The sequence below is a fragment of the Diplotaxodon limnothrissa genome, unplaced genomic scaffold (assembly GCF_057381915.1).
Source record: "Diplotaxodon limnothrissa isolate DT_005_m unplaced genomic scaffold, D_limnothrissa_male_GT1.1 unmapped_scaffold_2, whole genome shotgun sequence".
Classification (NCBI taxonomy): domain Eukaryota; kingdom Metazoa; phylum Chordata; class Actinopteri; order Cichliformes; family Cichlidae; genus Diplotaxodon; species Diplotaxodon limnothrissa.
In genome coordinates, this window is record NW_028188556.1 from 113,448 (window position 1) to 132,262 (window position 18,815).

At 41.3% G+C, this 18,815-nt stretch overlaps 1 protein-coding gene across 1 annotated transcript; it reads left to right on the plus strand.

Annotated features, from left to right (window-relative positions):
• The first annotated feature begins 1,210 nt into the window (after positions 1 to 1,210).
• LOC146606935 (uncharacterized) lies at positions 1,211 to 18,559 on the plus strand. The gene is made up of 3 exons (XM_085349191.1): positions 1,211 to 1,512; positions 3,272 to 3,502; positions 17,505 to 18,559. The coding sequence occupies exons 1-3, from the start codon at positions 1,302 to 1,304 to the stop codon at positions 18,533 to 18,535; spliced, it is 1,473 nt and encodes a 490-aa protein (XP_085205317.1). The 5' UTR covers positions 1,211 to 1,301; the 3' UTR covers positions 18,536 to 18,559.
• The last annotated feature ends 256 nt before the right edge of the window (positions 18,560 to 18,815 follow it).

Consider the following 18,815-nt stretch of genomic DNA (forward strand, 5'->3'; position numbering starts at 1 on the left):
AACAAAGGAGTGGCTCCGTAAGAAGCATTTGAAAGTCCTGGAGTGGCCTAGCCAGTCTCCAGACCTCAACCCCATAGAAAATCTGTGGCGGGAGTTGAAAGTCCGTGTTGCTCGGCGACAGCCCCAAAACATCACTGCTCTCGAGAAGATCTGCATGGAGGAATGGGCCAAAATACCAGCTACTGTGTGTGCAAACCTGGTAAAGACCTATAGTAAACGTTTGACCTCTGTTATTGCCAACAAAGGTTATGTTACAAAGTATTGAGTTGTATTTTTGTTATTGACCAAATACTTATTTTCCACCCTGATTTACGAATAAATTCTTTACAAATCCTACCATGTGGATTCATGGATTTTTTTTTTTCACATTCTGTCTCTCACAGTTGAAGTGTACCTCTGGTGCAAATTACTGACCTCTGTCATCATTTTAAGTGGGGGAACTTGCACAATCGGTGGCTGACTAAATACTTTTTTGCCCCACTGTGTGTGTGTGTGTATATATATGTGTATATATATATATATATCTCATCACATTTTATCGTGCTATGTTGAATGGAAACAGTGTTTCACAAAGCCTCGCTTTACCCTTCGCTACATTTATATTAACTAGATAACTGAGTGACATGGAATCCCTTACTTAATAATTCACTTCCGAAATAGACATTTGAAGGATGCAGACACAACTCACGAGCCGCCGTTGTTGATAAATAAATAATAATAATGGACATGGTGCATAGGTTTAAAGTCGGAAATCCCGAGTTCTCTGTCGGAAATGTGTTGTGGAGGGCCCCTTACATCGGATTTCACACTTGGAAAGTCAGAGTAGACCAACATAAACGATTTAACAATCCAAGAAGGCGGGACTGAATGTGAACAAAATTAGAACTGTAAACTTTCAATCTGCTCTGCAACTCGTTCAATTAGTCATACGCAGAGAAGTGAACAGGCTCTATCACTGAATGTGTTTTTAAGCACAACAAATAAGTATCAGGTCTTACTGCTATCGACACTGGAATGACTCTACCTTGCTAAACTGATTCTGTTTTATCTGAATGCTCTCACTCAGGAGTGACGTAACTCCCGAGATCCGAGGCATCTGGAACGCGGCATTACCATTCAACAAATCGGCGTGGCTCCCTGAGTCACGTGACGCACGAGCGCAAACTCACGGCGGACCTGGGTGGAGCGAGAAGTACGTCCGCAACATGGCCGCTGTTTGATAAAGCTGATTGAACTTAGAGGAAAAACACAAACTAAAGTACTGATCTTATGACGTTAATATCCATCTGATACCGGTGTCGATGCTTGTATCGATCCGCTCAGCCTCAGCGGAAGCAGCGATGAGTTCAGCTCAGTATCTGAGAGAGTTCATCAGGGAGAGACTAACTGCTGTTTGTGAAGAAATCTTCTCAGAGGTTCAAAAAACCATCGTCCAGTATGAGGAGGAGATCAACCGTCAGCACAGACTGCTGGATATCAGCCGGAAACCCGACAGAAACTCACACATCATAGGTATGGACATGTTTTTAACTCTGTGCTGTTCAAGCTCAGATTCTTCGGTATTTAGTTGATTGGTGATAAATCTGAAAGTTTATCAGCATCTCCAGGATTTCTCTAAGCTGATGTTAGCTGAGAGCAGGCAGCTGTTACTTTGGTGATGAATTCAGAGGAGCAAACGGTGATAGTTGAGGAAGAGCACACACACTCTTAATGAGACAGTGTGAAAACTGTCTGCTGACTAACATTGATGAAGATGAGCGTCCACACCAACTGTTTATTCCATTTATTTTTTATAACAGCCTCAAAGTGAACACACACAGTGACAGACTCTCCAAAGTATCAGAACAAAATCTGTCCATGTTACAAATACTTCTATAAATAATGTCTTTACATCTGCAGCAAAAGCAAGAAAACAATCACTGAAGCAAAGTATGATGTCTAAATGTGTCTCCTAAGTGAAAACAAGTGCTCAGGGTCCGATTGAAGATACAGTGGCTTTACTAGAAGATGTTAAACTGGGTATTTATCAGTGCTGTGGTTCAGTGTCCAGTGATGGACTATGTTGGACTGGTGCATGTTCATGGTCACCGTTGTGAATTAAAACCTCTTCTTGTTGAATCAAACTTGATATCATATTGACTAGAAACCACACGACTATATATTTTTTCAATATTTACACATTTTATTTAATCTGATTGACACAACTGTGACACCAGTGATGGTGTGATCTGAGCTCACAGGGCTCTAGAGTGCGAGCAATGTGGTCGCAAATGCGACCAAAATTTTCAGTGGTGCGATCACTTAAAGCCTAATTTTTGCTGTTCAATACAGAAGAAATTTAAACTTCTTAAAATTATGCAAAATTATAGAATATTTTTAAGGTTATCTGCTATAAAAAGCCAGGCCAGAAAAATCTCCTTCATGTTTTTCTGTGTTTTATTCTCAGTTACTTTGACACAAAAGCATCTGCTGTGATGTTCACAATTCTGATGAAGTCACATGTATCCGTACTGATAAATGATAAGAATTATAATATTTCTGACTGTCTGAGGCTAAATTGAATCAAATCAGGACTTTGAGAACCTGAATCGAATGGATTATAGAAATCAGTGATGATACGCAGCCCTAGTGAGGCCCGAAAGAAGGGGATGTAGCTGTGGGTAATAAGAAAAGATGAAAAGAACTATTGATAACTTTTTTGTTAAGTTAAGGCCTGATCCATCTGAAGTTCATAGCCAGCTCTGACATGGTGCCATCTGTCTTTGAACGCTGAAAAAGCACAGTGTATCCAGAAAGCACATTATATGCTGCAAAAAATGCACTGCCCAAGTGTCCACTCTCCCCACTGCCTTTCAGCATTAGACAGCAACAAACAGGTCGTCAGAGGAGGCCAAGATGATGATTAAGTTTAACATTTTCTACAATATTGCCAAAGCACTTTAAGTACAAGATTGTTAGTTAATAATTTAGAAATGAATATTGTCTGTATGGACTGCAACTTCCCCCCCAAAAAAGTGCACATGTAAAACTGCGGTGTTAAGTGGTTGAAAAATTTGAGTGCGCCTAACTTTTGTGCCAGTGCGCCTAAGTTTTTAAAGATGCACTGCTGCGCCGATGGCAAAAAGTTAGTCTAGAGCCCTGGCTCACTGTCTCTGTAAAAATGTGTGTTTAAATTATCACTATTTATTCAGGCTTTGACACACATTTGTAAAATATTTGTGAAAACTCATCACAGTTGTGACCTTGACTCTGTACTTCTTTGTTGCTTAAGACTTCCCACGACAACGTGACTGCAATGAAGAGGAGGGGAGGAACTCCAGTCTGGACCAGGAGGACCCAGAGCCTCCACAGATTAAAGAGGAACAGGAGGAGCTCTGCAGCAGTCAGGAGGGAGAGCAGCTTGGACTGAAGCAAGATGAAGGCATTATCGTCTGGTCCAGGGAAGAGCAGATTAGACTGCTGGGGACCATCTGCAAACCTGAGATAAAGTTACACAGAATAGGTATGTAAAACTGATTGTCGTAATAACAATGAATATGAGTCATGTAGGATCCTAATTGGAGTTTAAAGTTACATTTATTTTTAGAGGCACAGGAAGAATTGAAGGTCCAACTGTAATAAGCAGCATGAATGCATCTCTTTCTGTTAAGGGAAATTTATTTGTTTAGCACATTTTAAACAGATGCCCCTGGTGTCTCTGCTGGAATTACCAACTGTGAACTCTATGGCTACGTTCACACTGCAGGCGAAAGCACATCAAATCCGACTTTTCTGACCCTCTGTGACCCATATCCAATCATATTTTCAAATCCGATCTGGGTAGGGTTGCAAAGGGGCGGAAAATTTCCGGTAAATTTCCGAAAAGTTTCCGGTAAATTTCCATGGTAAGTTAAGCTTGGGAATTTTGGAAATATTCCATATTGGAAACTGTCCATGGAAATAATGGGAATTATGGAAATTAATGGGAATTTAGGAGAACTAACTGGGAATATATTATTTCCAAGCATAAATATAAACAGAAATCATAAGAAAACCTCCATGCAAAATGTTTTCAACAGATATTTCAACAGATTTATTTGTAAGTACAGTAGAATAGAACACGTTTCAATAACTTGTTTCATGGATGAATAAAAACAGAAATGTTGAGTTCAATATTACCATCCCCTAACCCCGCTCATTCAAAAATGCCCCCTGTCCAAAAATCTCCACAAAGTCCCATTCAAAAGGTTAAATGAAAAATGCCACTTATCCTCCAAAACGTCCCATTAAACATGCAAATCTTCCTTCAAGCAATCCTCTTTTCTCATTTTTGCTCAGTCAATAGACTCTTCCTGGACCTCATCATCATCCAACAACATGTTCACTTCCTCAGCATCCAACTCTGAGTCTTCCTCTTCAGTGTCACTTTCCAGCCTTGTTGAGGATGGCTCTGTGTCAGGCTCAAAGAGCCGTAGGTTTGCCCGAATGCCGACCAGCTTTTCCACTCTCACATTTGTGAGCCTGTTGCGAACCTTTGTGTGGGTGTTCCCAAACAGTGACCAGTTGTGCTCGGAGGCAGCTGATGATGGTGGGATTTGGAGGAGAATGGAGGCTACAGGTGCAAGGGCCTCAGATTCACATAGTCCCTTCCACCAGGTGGCTGCAGATATGTGCTGGCATGACTGCCATATTCCATCCCCTTTCCAAAGGCCTTGCTTTGTTCGATACTTTGCCAAACTGCCTAGAACTTTGCCTTTATCGAGACCCAGGTGGTCAGACATGGCTGTAATGACCGCATAGGCACCGTTGATCTCTTCCCCAGAAAGTATGCCCTTGTCATATTTGGGGTCCAGCATGTATGCTGCTGCATGCACTGGCTTCATGCAGAACTCCCTCCGCTGTTCCAATGACTTGACCACAGCCGTTTCCTCTGCTTTCAGTAGTAGGGAAGTGGGCAGAATTGTCTGGATTTCTTCTTTGAGTTCTGCAAAAAGGCACTGGACATCTGACAAGATGGCACCATCCCCCTCTATCTTCGCTATTGCTGCTGCAATAGGTTTGAGGATTTTCTGACTGCTAGATACTCTAGATACCCAGAACACGTCATCCAAGATGACCTTCTTGATGTCACTGTCGATGCCTACAGACTGGGATATGGCCATCTCTTGCAGAGACTCCTTTCCCTTCAGAAGGCTGTCAAACATGATAACAACACCACCCCATCGCGTTATGCTGGGAAGCTTCAGTGTAGTACTCTTGTTCTTTAACTTTTGCTTTGACAGAAATGTAGCGGAAGTTACTTGTTTGCCTTTAACATATTTCAGAACTTGCTTCACTCTCTTATTCAGAGTGTCCATTGTTTTTAGTGCCATTATGTCTTTTAGGAGAAGGTTTAGTGTATGGGCTGCACAGCCAATAGTAGTTATATGAGGGTAGGTCTCCTCCACATGTGCCCAGGCAACCTTCATGTTGGCTGCATTGTCAGTGACCAGTGCAAAAACCTTATCTGGTCCAAGGTCATTGATGATCACTTTTAGCTCATCTGCAATGTATTGGCCTGTGTGTCTGTTTTCCTTTGTGTCTACACTCTTGTAGAACACAGGCTGAGGAGTGGTGATTATGTAGTTAATAATTCCTTGTCCCCTGATATTGGACCATCCATCAGAGATGACTGAAATACAGTCAGCTTGGTCAATGGTCTGTTTCACCTTTGCTTGAACTCGACTGAACTCTTCATCCAGTAGATGAGTAGACAATGCATGTCTGGTTGGGGGAATGTATGCTGGTCGGAGAACATTCAAAAATCTCTTCCAGTACACATTGGATGTCAGCATCAGGGGTGAGCCAGCTGCATAGATTGCACGAGCGAAACACTCATCTGCGTTTTTCTGGCTAGTGTCATCCATAAAATCAAAGAATCCTCTGATGCCAGAGGGACCAGGAGCTGATGAGTGGGTATCTGACTCTGATACAGCTGAAACAGATTCATTTTCCCCTTGAGTGGAACTCCTGGCTGCTGCATGTGTTGGGCCTTGAGGAATTTTTTTGCACTTTGCAATGTGCTGCTGCATTTTTGTGGCATTCTTCACGTACGTCTTATCACAATACTTACACATATATACAGATTTCCCTTGTACATTAGCTGGTGTAAAATGTCTCCACACATCAGATAGCGCACGTGGCATTTTTCTGTAAAATAAAACAAGAGCTTGTAAAAATGCTAATGCAATGCAAGAGATCGTAATAATACAATTGCAATATGATAATAAACAGATATAAATAGTAAGGCTAGCTAAACAACTGGAATGATCTTCAAAACAAAACAACCAAATGAGGAAGCTAGCATCTTCTTTATGTTATACTAGCTATGGCTTATTTAGCATCTAACAGATGCTAGCACTTTATTTAGCATCTAACAGATGCTGGCATTTTATTTAGCATCTAACAGATGCTGGCATTTTATTTAGCATCTAACAGATGCTAGCATTTTATTTAGCATCTAACAGATGCTAGCATTTTATTTAGCATCTTATTAGATGCTAGCATTTTATTTAGCATCTTATCAGATTGCTATCTACCAGATTAATACATTTTATGTGATATTCACAATTTAAACATTTAATGAATATATTTTCCCATAATATCATCAAAACTTACCTCACTTGTTAAGTCCACAGGCTCAAATGTGTGCCTTTAATACTCTTTGTCCTTCAGGCTCAAAAGTGTGGTCCATGTGTACATGTGATGGAGGCATGCACAGTGCCAGTAGGTGGTCTCAATAGAGCAGAGTGAAGCTGACCCCCCACCCACTTGAAACGTAAAGGCAAATAGGCGGAGCGGTTAGTGCTATGTTTGTGCAGATTTGTGCAGGTAAAATTAGCGTTTGTGCTGCTACGGTTTCCGAGATATTAAACTTTATTTTATAGGTCATTCAAAGGTCACCATCCCCCCAGACTGCTCCAAAACGGGCCAAAATGGTCTACTTTTTTAGTGCTACGTTTGTGCTGATTTGTGCAGGTAAAATTAGCGTTTGTGCTGCTGCAGTATCTGAGATATTAAAAGTTATATTTTTTGCTGATGACATCACCATCCCCCCAGACTGCTCCAAAACGGGCCAAAATGGTCTACTTTTTTAGTGCTACGTTTGTGCTGATTTGTGCAGGTAAAATTAGCGTTTGTGCTGCTACAGTATCTGAGATATTAAAAGTTATATTTTTTGCTGATGACATCACCATCCCCCCAGACTGCTCCAAAACAAACCAAAATGGTCTACTTTTTTAGTGCTACGTTTGTGCAGATTTGTGCAGGTAAAATTAGCGTTTGTGCTGCTACGGTTTCCGAGATATTAAACTTTATTTTATAGGTCATTCAAAGGTCACCATCCCCCCAGACTGCTCCAAAACAAACCAAAATGGTCTACTTTTTTAGTGCTACGTTTGTGCAGATTTGTGCAGGTAAAATTAGCGTTTGTGCTGCTACGGTTTCCGAGATATTAAACTTTATTTTATAGGTCATTCAAAGGTCACCATCCCCCCAGACTGCTCCAAAACGGGCCAAAATGGTCTACTTTTTTAGTGCTACGTTTGTGCTGGTTTGTGCAGGTAAAATTAGCGTTTGTGCTGCTTCTGTTTTAAAGATATTAATGAAAATGTAAAGGTCAACCAGCCCCCCCACATTACCCAAATCCAACAAAAGTGGTATCAAACGTTTGTGCTACGTTTGTGCTGGTTTGTGCTGCAAAGATTTTCGTTTGTGCTGCTATCATTTTAAAGATATTAATAACAATTTCTAGAGGTCATCAGAGGTCAACCAGCCCCCCCACATTAATTAAATCAAACAAAATGGGTGTCAATCAACTGTGCTACGTTTGTGCTGGTTTGTGCTGCTAAAATTTTCGTTTGTGCTGCTTCTGTTTTAAAGATATTAATGAAAATGTAAAGGTCAAAAGGTCAACCAGCCCCCCCACATTACCCAAATCCAACAAAAGTGGTATCAAACGTTTGTGCTACATTTGTGCTGGTTTGTGCTGCAGAAATTTTTGTTTGTGCCGTTATTATTTTAAAGATATTAACAAAAATTTCTAGAGGTCAACCAGCCCCCCCATATTAATGGAATCAAACAAAATGGATGTCAAACGTTTGTGCTGGTTTGTGCTGCAAAAATGTTTGTTTGTGCTGCTAACATTTTAAAATGTTTAATAAAATAACGTCTTGATGGGTGCTTAATCATCCAGGTAAGTAAATCCCAAAAGGTTGATTCTGTTCATCTGGACATTTTCAGTTGGAGAAACGTTTCGTCACTCATCCAAGTGACTTCTTCAGTCTCAGCTGACTGTAGGTTTCCCCAACCATATAAACAGTACATTTGCATAGTGAAGGAAACTAGCGCCACTGAATGAACAATGTGCCGGGGGGTTAATTCCATGATTGTTAGTATGCAAATTCTTATGACCATTGATCAATGACAACTAATCAAAGCCTATTGATCAATGGCCATGAGTACCATTCACAGAAAGTGGGGAATGGCTACAATCACAGCATTGTAGGATGGCGAAAGATGTACCCTTGGGCCCCCCTTCTCGATCCAGAGATGGTCAGCATCCTGACAGCCCGATGGACGAAGCTGTCTCTCAGTCTGCTGGTTCTGCCCCGGAGGCTCTTCAGTATCCTTCCTGATGGCAGCAAACTGAAGACGCTGTTGAAGGGATGAGTGGAGTCACCTGTAATGGAGACGACCTTCCAGATGAGGCAGGTGCAGTAGATCTCCTGGGGAGGGAGGCAAGAGAGGTCCCCACAATGCTCTCGGCTGCTCTCACTACCCGTTGTCATTTTTTCCTGCAGAACCCAATGCAGGAGTCATACCACACCAGTGATGCAGCTGGTGAGGATACTCTCAACTGTGCCTCTGTAAAAGGTGCTCATAATGGGGGTTGAATCTCTTGTGCTTCTCAGTTTGCAGAGGAAGTAGAGTCACTGTTGGTCTTCTCCACATTCAGGGACAGGTTGTTGTTGCTGTACCACTCTGGCAGATGGTTAACTTCACCCCTGTATTAGATCTCGTCGTGGGTCAGCAGAGTGAAGAGAAGGGAGCTCAACACACATCCTTGGGTAGCCCCCGTATTCCGTGTTCTTGGGCTGGAGGTGTTGCTGTTGACCCGTACTGTCTGCTGTCTTCCTGTCAAGAAATCTAGCAGCCCGTTATACAGCAAGGTGCTGATCCCCAGCAGATCCAGTTTGTGAATGAGTTGCTGGGGAATGATGGTGTTGAATGCTGAACTGAAGTCTATGAACAGCACTCTGACATATGAGTCTCTAGTGTTCAGATGTGTGAGGGCTGAGTGAGGGGCAGTTGAAATTCCATCATCGGTTGAGCGTTTTGACCGGTATGCGAACTGAAATGGATCCAGGTTGGGGGAAAGCAATAATTTGATTTGATGCATGACTAACCGTTCAAAGCACTTAACTTAATAATGATGGAGGTGAGTTTGACAGGACGGTAGTCCTTAAAGCAGGAGATAGATGACTTCTTGGGTTCAGTAATGATGGTGGAGGGATCTCCACACACTGTCTGGGGATTGTGTCACCACGGTCTGTAGAGTGGGCTTGTAGTCTGTGATGGTTTGTATTCCTTGCCACTGCCTCCAAGTATCTCTGCTGTCGCTGAAGCTTTGCTGTAGCTGATGCCACGTGACAGGTTTGCCCTTGCTGTTCTTAGACTCACCTAATTCCCGGCTCTGAAGGCTTGCATTTTTCAACTTTAGGAGCATTTAAACCTGACCTGTGAGCCATGGTTTCTGATTGGCCCAGACAGTGATAGTCCTGGTCTCTGTGACATCATCGATGCATTTTGGGATGTAGGCAGTGACAGTTTCTGTATATTCCTGAAAGTCTGTGGTGTTGTCGTGTGTGGCGGCCTGTGGTGGAAAAGCAGTGCCTCTGAGGACCCTTCTGGCCACACCTGTACCTGCTTACGAACTGGTTTGGTGACTTTGACCAGGGGCCTGTGGGAACCCATGGCACACCTAGATTTCTGCCTGTACTGACCCTTATGCAAAATAGGTGGAATTAAGACAGTTCCAAAAGCAAACACAACTGATCAGTGCTGAGAGTGGTCCTGTTGCTGAGGTTGGGATGATCCTGTAATCTCTTATGAACGACCTCCAACGCTTCTATGACTGGGATGCAAGTGAAGACAGATGTAACATCTCTCTCTCACTGTACATGTACTGTTTATAAAATTAGGGAAACATAACCTGCACAAACAAAATAATTTGCAGGACAAATGTTTGACATCAATTTTGTTCGATTTGAAGAAGGTAGGGGGGGCAACTTCACTCACGGGTGTTTATAAGGTTGGGGAAACCTGCAGTCAGCTGAGACTGAAGAAGTCACTTGGATGAGTGACGAAACGTTTCTCCAACTGAAAATGTCCAGATGAACAGAATCAACCTTTTGGGATTTACTTACCTGGATGATTAAGCACGCATCAAGACGTTATTTTATTAAACATTTTAAAATGTTAGCAGCACAAACAAACATTTTTGCAGCACAAACCAGCACAAATGTAGCACAAACGTTTGATACCACTTTTGTTGGATTTGGGTAATGTGGGGGGGCTGGTTGACCTTTTGACCTTTACATTTTCATTAATATCTTTAAAACAGAAGCAGCACAAATGAAAATTTTAGCAGCACAAACCAGCACAAACGTAGCACAGTTGATTGACACCCATTTTGTTTGATTTAATTAATGTGGGGGGGCTGGTTGACCTCTGATGACCTCTAGAAATTGTTATTAATATCTTTAAAATGATAGCAGCACAAACGAAAATCTTTGCAGCACAAACCAGCACAAACGTAGCACAAACGTTTGATACCACTTTTGTTGGATTTGGGTAATGTGGGGGGGCTGGTTGACCTTTACATTTTCATTAATATCTTTAAAACAGAAGCAGCACAAACGCTAATTTTACCTGCACAAACCAGCACAAACGTAGCACTAAAAAAGTAGACCATTTTGGCCCGTTTTGGAGCAGTCTGGGGGGATGGTGACCTTTGAATGACCTATAAAATAAAGTTTAATATCTCGGAAACCGTAGCAGCACAAACGCTAATTTTACCTGCACAAATCTGCACAAACGTAGCACTAAAAAAGTAGACCATTTTGGTTTGTTTTGGAGCAGTCTGGGGGGATGGTGACCTTTGAATGACCTATAAAATAAAGTTTAATATCTCGGAAACCGTAGCAGCACAAACGCTAATTTTACCTGCACAAATCTGCACAAACGTAGCACTAAAAAAGTAGACCATTTTGGTTTGTTTTGGAGCAGTCTGGGGGGATGGTGATGTCATCAGCAAAAAATATAACTTTTAATATCTCAGATACTGCAGCAGCACAAACGCTAATTTTACCTGCACAAATCAGCACAAACGTAGCACTAAAAAAGTAGACCATTTTGGCCCGTTTTGGAGCAGTCTGGGGGGATGGTGACCTTTGAATGACCTATAAAATAAAGTTTAATATCTCGGAAACCGTAGCAGCACAAACGCTAATTTTACCTGCACAAATCTGCACAAACGTAGCACTAACCGCTCCGCCTATTTGCCTTTACGTTTCAAGTGGGTGGGGGGTCAGCTTCACTCTGCTTCTCAATAGCCATGCAGCAAGCTTGTGCTCTGTACATGTGATTAAGGAATGGCATGGATATTCAAGTGTATTTGAATTGCATTTGTTTGTTTTTGTCAATATTATGCTAAAATATACTTTCCTCAACTATATTTAAGTTCCCTAAGAAGAGCCAACCTTCAATTTTGAAAATTCCCACTTTATTCCCATTAATTCCTGTTAATTCCCATAAATTCCCGTTAATTCCCATGGAAAGATTCCATCTTTGAAAATTCCGGGAATTTTGCAACCCTAGATCTGGGTCACTTTCATATGTGGCTGTGAATCCGATACGTATCTGATGTTTTAGAAAGCGACTGCTGTTTGAACGGTCATGTCGCATGAAATCCGTCTTGTACGTCACTGACACGAGACAGATACCAATTATCAGCACCGGAGAAGACATTGTGAACGCTTCCTGCCCATCCAGAGAAACTGTTGGGAAGACAATGTTGGAGAAACGTGAACATTTTATTTGTACTGTATAATCTGCAGATTCTGACAGAAATCTGCAACTATCCTTTGAAGCACCGCTCCTCTAAAACAGCAATAAGGATCATTGAGGGGGCAGGGATAGCTCAGTAGGTAAAGTGGTCGCCCCATGATCGGAAGGTCGGCGGTTCGAATCCACTTAACGGCTACCCTGAGGTACCCCTGAGCAAGGTACCGTCCCTACACACTGCTCCCCGGGCGCCTGCTTAGTGGGCTGCCCACTGCTTCACTGAGTGAATGGGTCAAATGCAGAGAAAAAACAAGTAATTTCCCCATGGGGATCAATAAAGTATCCATTATTATTATTATTATTATTATTATTATTATTATTATTATTATTATTAGGCGATATGTAAATAACACAATAACTTTATAATTTAAAGCAAAATTGGGAAACGTAAAGTCCGAAACAGCCAAACAATACTTTTGCTCTGGGTCTAAACAGAGCGTGTTGTGTGTGACGTCTTCTTTTGCGCATGCTGGCCGCTTTGAGGGTTCACACTAGAGCGTGTTTGATGTCACTTTTTTTTTTTTTAGCGTGAACAAGCAGACAAAAAAATCGGATTTGATCAAAAAATCGGAATTGAGCATTAAGACCTGCAGTGTGAACGTAGCCTTAGATCCAGTCTTTTGAACTGGGAAGGACCACTTATCTCTTCTGCATGAAGATTTTATACCTGGGCATCCTTTCTTCCTCAAGGTCCAACTTTAATAAGCGGCATGAATGTATCTCTTTCTGTTATGGGAAATGTATTTGTATATTACCTCTCAAATACAAATAAGTTATTCAAGTTGGTTTACAAGATTAAATTAAAACCAAAAACAACAGAAAAAAGACAGAAATTATATCCATGATACAGCCTTGTGATACAGTCAGTGAAACTAAATTCCTCATCTATGATTTCACCAAAATTTTCCAACCAGGTTGAGGTCTTCAGTGCCCTATAGATTCAAGATGTGAATTAAGTTGTAATCATGGATCTTTGTTTCCAAACAGGAGAATCTCAGTTTTGTCTCTATTTAGTTGAAATCAATTTTTATTTCATCCACTTTGTTTTTTTAAGGCAAAAAACATAATGAGCTAACATTGTTTGGCAAGAGAGGGTTGTTACTTTTCTAAATCTATGTATACTAGAGGTGGGAATCACCACACATCCCACGATACGATATTATCACAATACTTAACGCACGGTACGATATTATTGCAATTTTTAAAAATATTTTGCGATATTCAGATTCTGTACATAAAGGTAAACTTTATCAATATTCATTTTATCTAATATCAAAGTCTCACACTCAGTCTTTCTCTCATTTCAGTCAGTTTTATTGTTGACAAACTGAACGGTTTGTATTACAGTCTAGTCCAACTTAACTGAATGCAACCATCTGGTACAATTATAGCTATTCTGAACTATGCAATTTATGAAAACTATGCAGCCCATTCAGCAACTGAAGAATTTGAAAGTAAATTAAAACAAAATATAATTTTACATTAAATAAAAAAGTTTTAAACTTAATTAAAATAAAACATGTCTTAAATTAAAATAAGTAAACTGTCATGTTTATTGCTGCCAAAAAAAAAGTTAAACACATTTGGACAGTAAGGAATGTCAGGATTCTTGCTCAGAAAAAGGATCAACATGCTCTGAAGTCAGAGCACAAAAACCTTTTTTGTAACAACATATCGATTTCTGCTGTCCCTGTATCGATACATTATTAGCAAACAAAATATCACGATACTACACAGTATCGATTTTTTCCCCCACCCCTAATGTATACTGTATTAATCCTGTAGGAAATTGTTTAGTCCTCGGCATTTAACCCGTTCACTCAGCGAATCAAGGATTTGTAGAGACGGTACCTTACTCAAGGGTAGCTAAGGGGTAGCTGAGTAGCTATCCCTGCCCCAACTGGGGTAACGTTGCCTTTACTCCTTGTTTTCAGGCATCTTCAGAAACAAAGTTGAGATGTACATCGTTCCTAAAAATCAATGAAAAAACAAAGAGATGTGATGTTTTTGGAACATGCAGAAAACCTTGAACATGCGCTAACTGCAGTCACTCTCACACAGGTTGTAGGACCCTTGCAAGTAAAAGCTGTGTTCTTGCTTAGAGACACTCTCCAGACAGATTGCCAACATGTTGCAGTCAGTCTGAATGAGTCGTCGTCAATAAGCACCACTTGAGGGGACTCGGCTCAAAGTCCTGAGGGGGTTGCTTCAGGAATATGGATGAATGGCCCGTGTTAGAAGCTGTACGGGACCTGCACACCTGTTAGCTGGTAATAAACAGGGGTGCAGATAACTTTTCAAGTGATCTACTCAGGTAAGGACCAAGAGATGGACCAAGTCATACACAGAAGAGGCTCCCATGCGTTTCCCTGCCTGCCTTAATCACATCCATTCTGTTACAGTAGTGTCTTTGTCAAGCTGCAAGGTGACCTCGTATTTCTTGAGAATCCTGCAAACTGTTGTGTTTCTGAAACTGTGGAGTACTTGCTTTCTTAAGGCCATGTTGAAGGATCAAATACTAAGAAATGATTGCATGACTTGAGGAAGTCGTATCTGATTTACCCCCGGGTAACTTTGCTTGTGTCTGTCAGCATGAGCATTAGAAACAGTGTGTGCCCTATAGTGGCCTATCACTATCAAGCAGAAGGATAAACTGTCCAATGGCCACGATGAGTTCATCCTTACATTCTCCAATGATCCGCTTTTCCCTCTGAAACCTAATGGTTGTGGTCTTTAAAATGCTGCCAATGTTAAGCATGTATGCTACAAATCACTGTTGTCACTCGTAGCCAGTTGCATTTTAATGGCTAACAATTGATAATATTTTTAACAGTTTCATGCGTCCATGCAGGCCACCTGATATTATGAAACTCGCCCAGTTTCACAAAGGGGATCCCATTTTTGTCACGCAGCTTCTTCAGTGCAGTTTTGTATTTTGCTCCACCTTTTTGCATAAAAACTGCAGCAGTTTGACCACAGAGCGATTAAATGTCTCTCAGTAAGGAACGTTGTATTCAGCTGATTTTATGCAATTTTCCAGTATGTGCAACTGCAGCAAGTTGCCAGAGTTTTAGCACGACGCTGTTGTACATACCCATGTTGACAGCCTGTGCACACAACGACCAACTTTGTTGTCCAGTCATCCAAGCCTGTGTCCTGGAAAAGTCTCACAAATCATCTGTTATGGCCTGTGTCTTTCGGTCAGCACCCAGTGCAGTCAGTCCAAGAAAGTCTCCGTTGTTGGACACGGACACAATGTAAACAATTTCCTTCTCGTTTTTTGTGATGTCCTCAGATCCAAATTCAGCAGACTCCAATTTGGCTCATAACTCCCCGCTGATGGTGTGAGCAATGCTCTGCATGATCTGTGTGCCCCCTTCAAGTGAATGACATGCACGTCTGACGTTTACACCTAGCTGCTTCAATAAAGAAGGATATGAAGACATAGGATGTGTGTGTTAAACTTTGTGGAAGCGAGGAGAAAAATATTAAACAGGGCTTACCTCTGTTCGTCATTTCGCTTGTCTTGCCATCTGTTAAGGGGGCAACTGCACATATCTTCTCGGATGGCTTGTTTATTAGCAATGACTCGCACCACATTCATGTGCTCCTTGCCCTTTTCACATTTGTCAAATAAAGGATGGTTACAATTCTTTGGGCCTTTAAAAATGCACCTGATTTGTCTCTTAGATGTAGATGAGAGAGGCAAATCTTTCACCACATTTTAGTGCACAGTGGCAACTTTTCTGAAAAAGTATTTTCTTCAGCACTGGCTCTGGTTAGCATTTCTTAGCTGGTGGCGAAACACCAAAGAAGCTACTTATTGTCTGTTGTTTTTTGGACATTTAGGTGGTGACAAGCAAAATGTGTAAGGTTAAATGACATGGTCAAGTACGCCAAAGGCACTTGGTAACACAAGTGTCACTACGCTTTCTTAATTTTTGTCACACATGCGTACCAGTTATCTGCACCCCTGGTAATGAGTCAGACTCGTTTCTGGTAGATGTTGGACTAAACCAGGGCTGCCCTTTGTCACCGAGTCTGTTCAGAATTATTATGGATACAATTTAAAAGCATAGCCAGCTGGCTTAAGGCCTCCACTTTGGTCGCTTCAGAATCTCACTTTTTGCAGATAATGGGGTTCTGTTGGCTTAATCAGATGGTGGCCTCCAGCTGTCACTGGAGTGGGTCGCAACCAAATGTGAAATTGTGAGAATGAAAATTAGTACCTCCAAATCTGGGGGCCATGGTCCTCAGCCTGAGTGAGCACAAGTTATTGGCCCAAGTGGAAGAGTTCATACATATATCATGGTCTTGTTCATGAGGGAAGCGAGAGATTGACAGATTGGGAGACTAAAGAAATGCAGAACGTACAGTAAAACAGTCATTCTATGTCCCTCCCTCACCTATGGTCACGAGCTCTGGGTACTGACAAAAAAGATGAGATTGCGAATAAAAGCAAGCAGAAATAAGTTTTCTCCATAGGGTCACTGACCTCTCTCCTAGAGATAGGGTGAGGAGTTTTGCCATCCAGGAGGGGCTTAGTATAGAGTCGCTGCTACTCCTCCACATCAAAAGGAGCTGGGCATGACCCACCAGAATGAGGTCTTGGGGCAGACCCAGGACGCACTGGAGAGATGACATCTCACAGCTGGCTTGAGGATGCCTTAGTGTTCCCCTGGATAAGAAGAATTGCTGTCTGCATAGACAGTGATTAGGCATGTGATTTTCAATGATATATCACAGTTAATTGTCAACTTGACGCCATTCAATCACAGACTGATAGAAGACAGACTTTGTCTGGCAGCATTTATAACAGCTTTTAGTAACAGTGTTGGTAATCTTGGCAATCTCATTTTGCTGAAAGAAAATAATAATAATAATAATAATAATAATAATAATAATAGCTGTAGTGAGAGGAGTTTATTTGGAATAAAACGGATACTGAAAAGGTTTGAGAACATACATCGCAGTTGAAAAACTGTGTTAAACTGTAATACATGTTATTGCAATATCCAATATTCATGTTGCAAAAAGTAAATAAAAATAGCATTATGAAGCCTGTGGTCATTCTCACCTCTACTTAGCAGGATACAATTGTACCCACACATCCGCGTTCATTTAACAGAAAACACACAAGCATCTTTATATTTCATATACAGCATCACAGACATCCACGAAGCTGATCTTTGAAGGGTGTAAAACTAAAAAACAATTTGAATCAGTGCATTCACTTTAAGTTTCACTGCTCAATATTAGCCACATGTTCAGTATGTAGAGTTCTCCTAATGGTTCAGCTTATACTATATCTTCTCAAATTTTTGTTTTTCTACTATTTTTTTCTTCATTTGTCCATTCAGACCTCCAACAGCAGCATGTCTGTGATGAGGAGAAGGTTGTCAGAGGTCAGCAGGTCTGTAACCAGGAGAGGAACTCTAGTCTGGACCAAGACGACCCAGAGCCTCCACAGATTAAAAATGAACAGGAGGAACTCTGCGGCAGTCAGGAAGGACAGCAGCTTGGACTGAAGCAGGAGGCTGATGCCTTCATGGACACCCTTGTTTATCAGGAAAGTTACCACAGTGAACTGGAATCAAACAGTGAGCAGCTCCTTTCTCACAGCTGTCCTGAAGTAGAAAGCAAGCATGTAGTCTCAGGATCAGCTAGAAATATAGCACTAAAGAGGAGGAGACGTCTCAGACTTGCTGACACAAGGGAAAAGTCTCTAAAATGTGACACATGTGGAAAAGCATTTTACTTCCAATCCCACCTGAGTGCACATCTTAGAGTTCACACAGGTGAGAAACCATATTCTTGTAGCACCTGTGGGAAAAGATTCAGCCACAAATCAGCATTGGATAATCATATAAGACGTTACACAGGCGAGAAGCCATATCTTTGTATCACTTGCGGGAAAAGATTTGTTCAGAAGTCTCATTTGGAGCGTCATGTGAGAATTCATACAGGTGAAAAGCCGTATCCTTGTATCACCTGTGGGAAAAGATTTAATCAGAATTCAGAGCTGCAACGTCATGTAAGAATTCACACAGGTGAGAAGCCGTATTTTTGTAAAACTTGTGGGAAAAGATTTGCTGACTCATCAGGACTCATAAAACACATGAGATTTCACACAGGTGAGAAACCATTTTCTTGTGGGATCTGTGGAAAAAGTTTCAGTCAGAAATCAGCATTGGAAACTCATGTAAGAACTCACACAGGCGAGAAGCCGTATTCTTGTAGCACTTGTGGGAAAAAATTCAATCAGAAATCAGGAATGAAGTCTCATGCAAGAATTCACACAGGTGAGAAACCACATTGCTGTAGCAGGTGTGGGAAAACCTTTAGCCAGACGACACACTTAAAGAAGCACATGAGAATTCATACTGATTAAAAGTTTAAAGCTTAGAACATGTGGGACAGCTGTTAGTCATAATAGAGTGTTGGTTGTCGAGCTCACACTGAGCAGAAGTCAAACCACTGCAACACCTGAGTGAAAAGATGAATCATATTCAGGTCAGTATTATGTGGGTTCTATTCCAGGAAGCAGGTTTAACTAACAACTGCAAGTTTGCTAATCCTGACATGAGGGAGAGAAAGAGAGTTAACTTTAACTCGGTGTCACTCACCAGGTTAAGAAACTCTTTGAACCTAACAGATTTCAGCAGATTTTC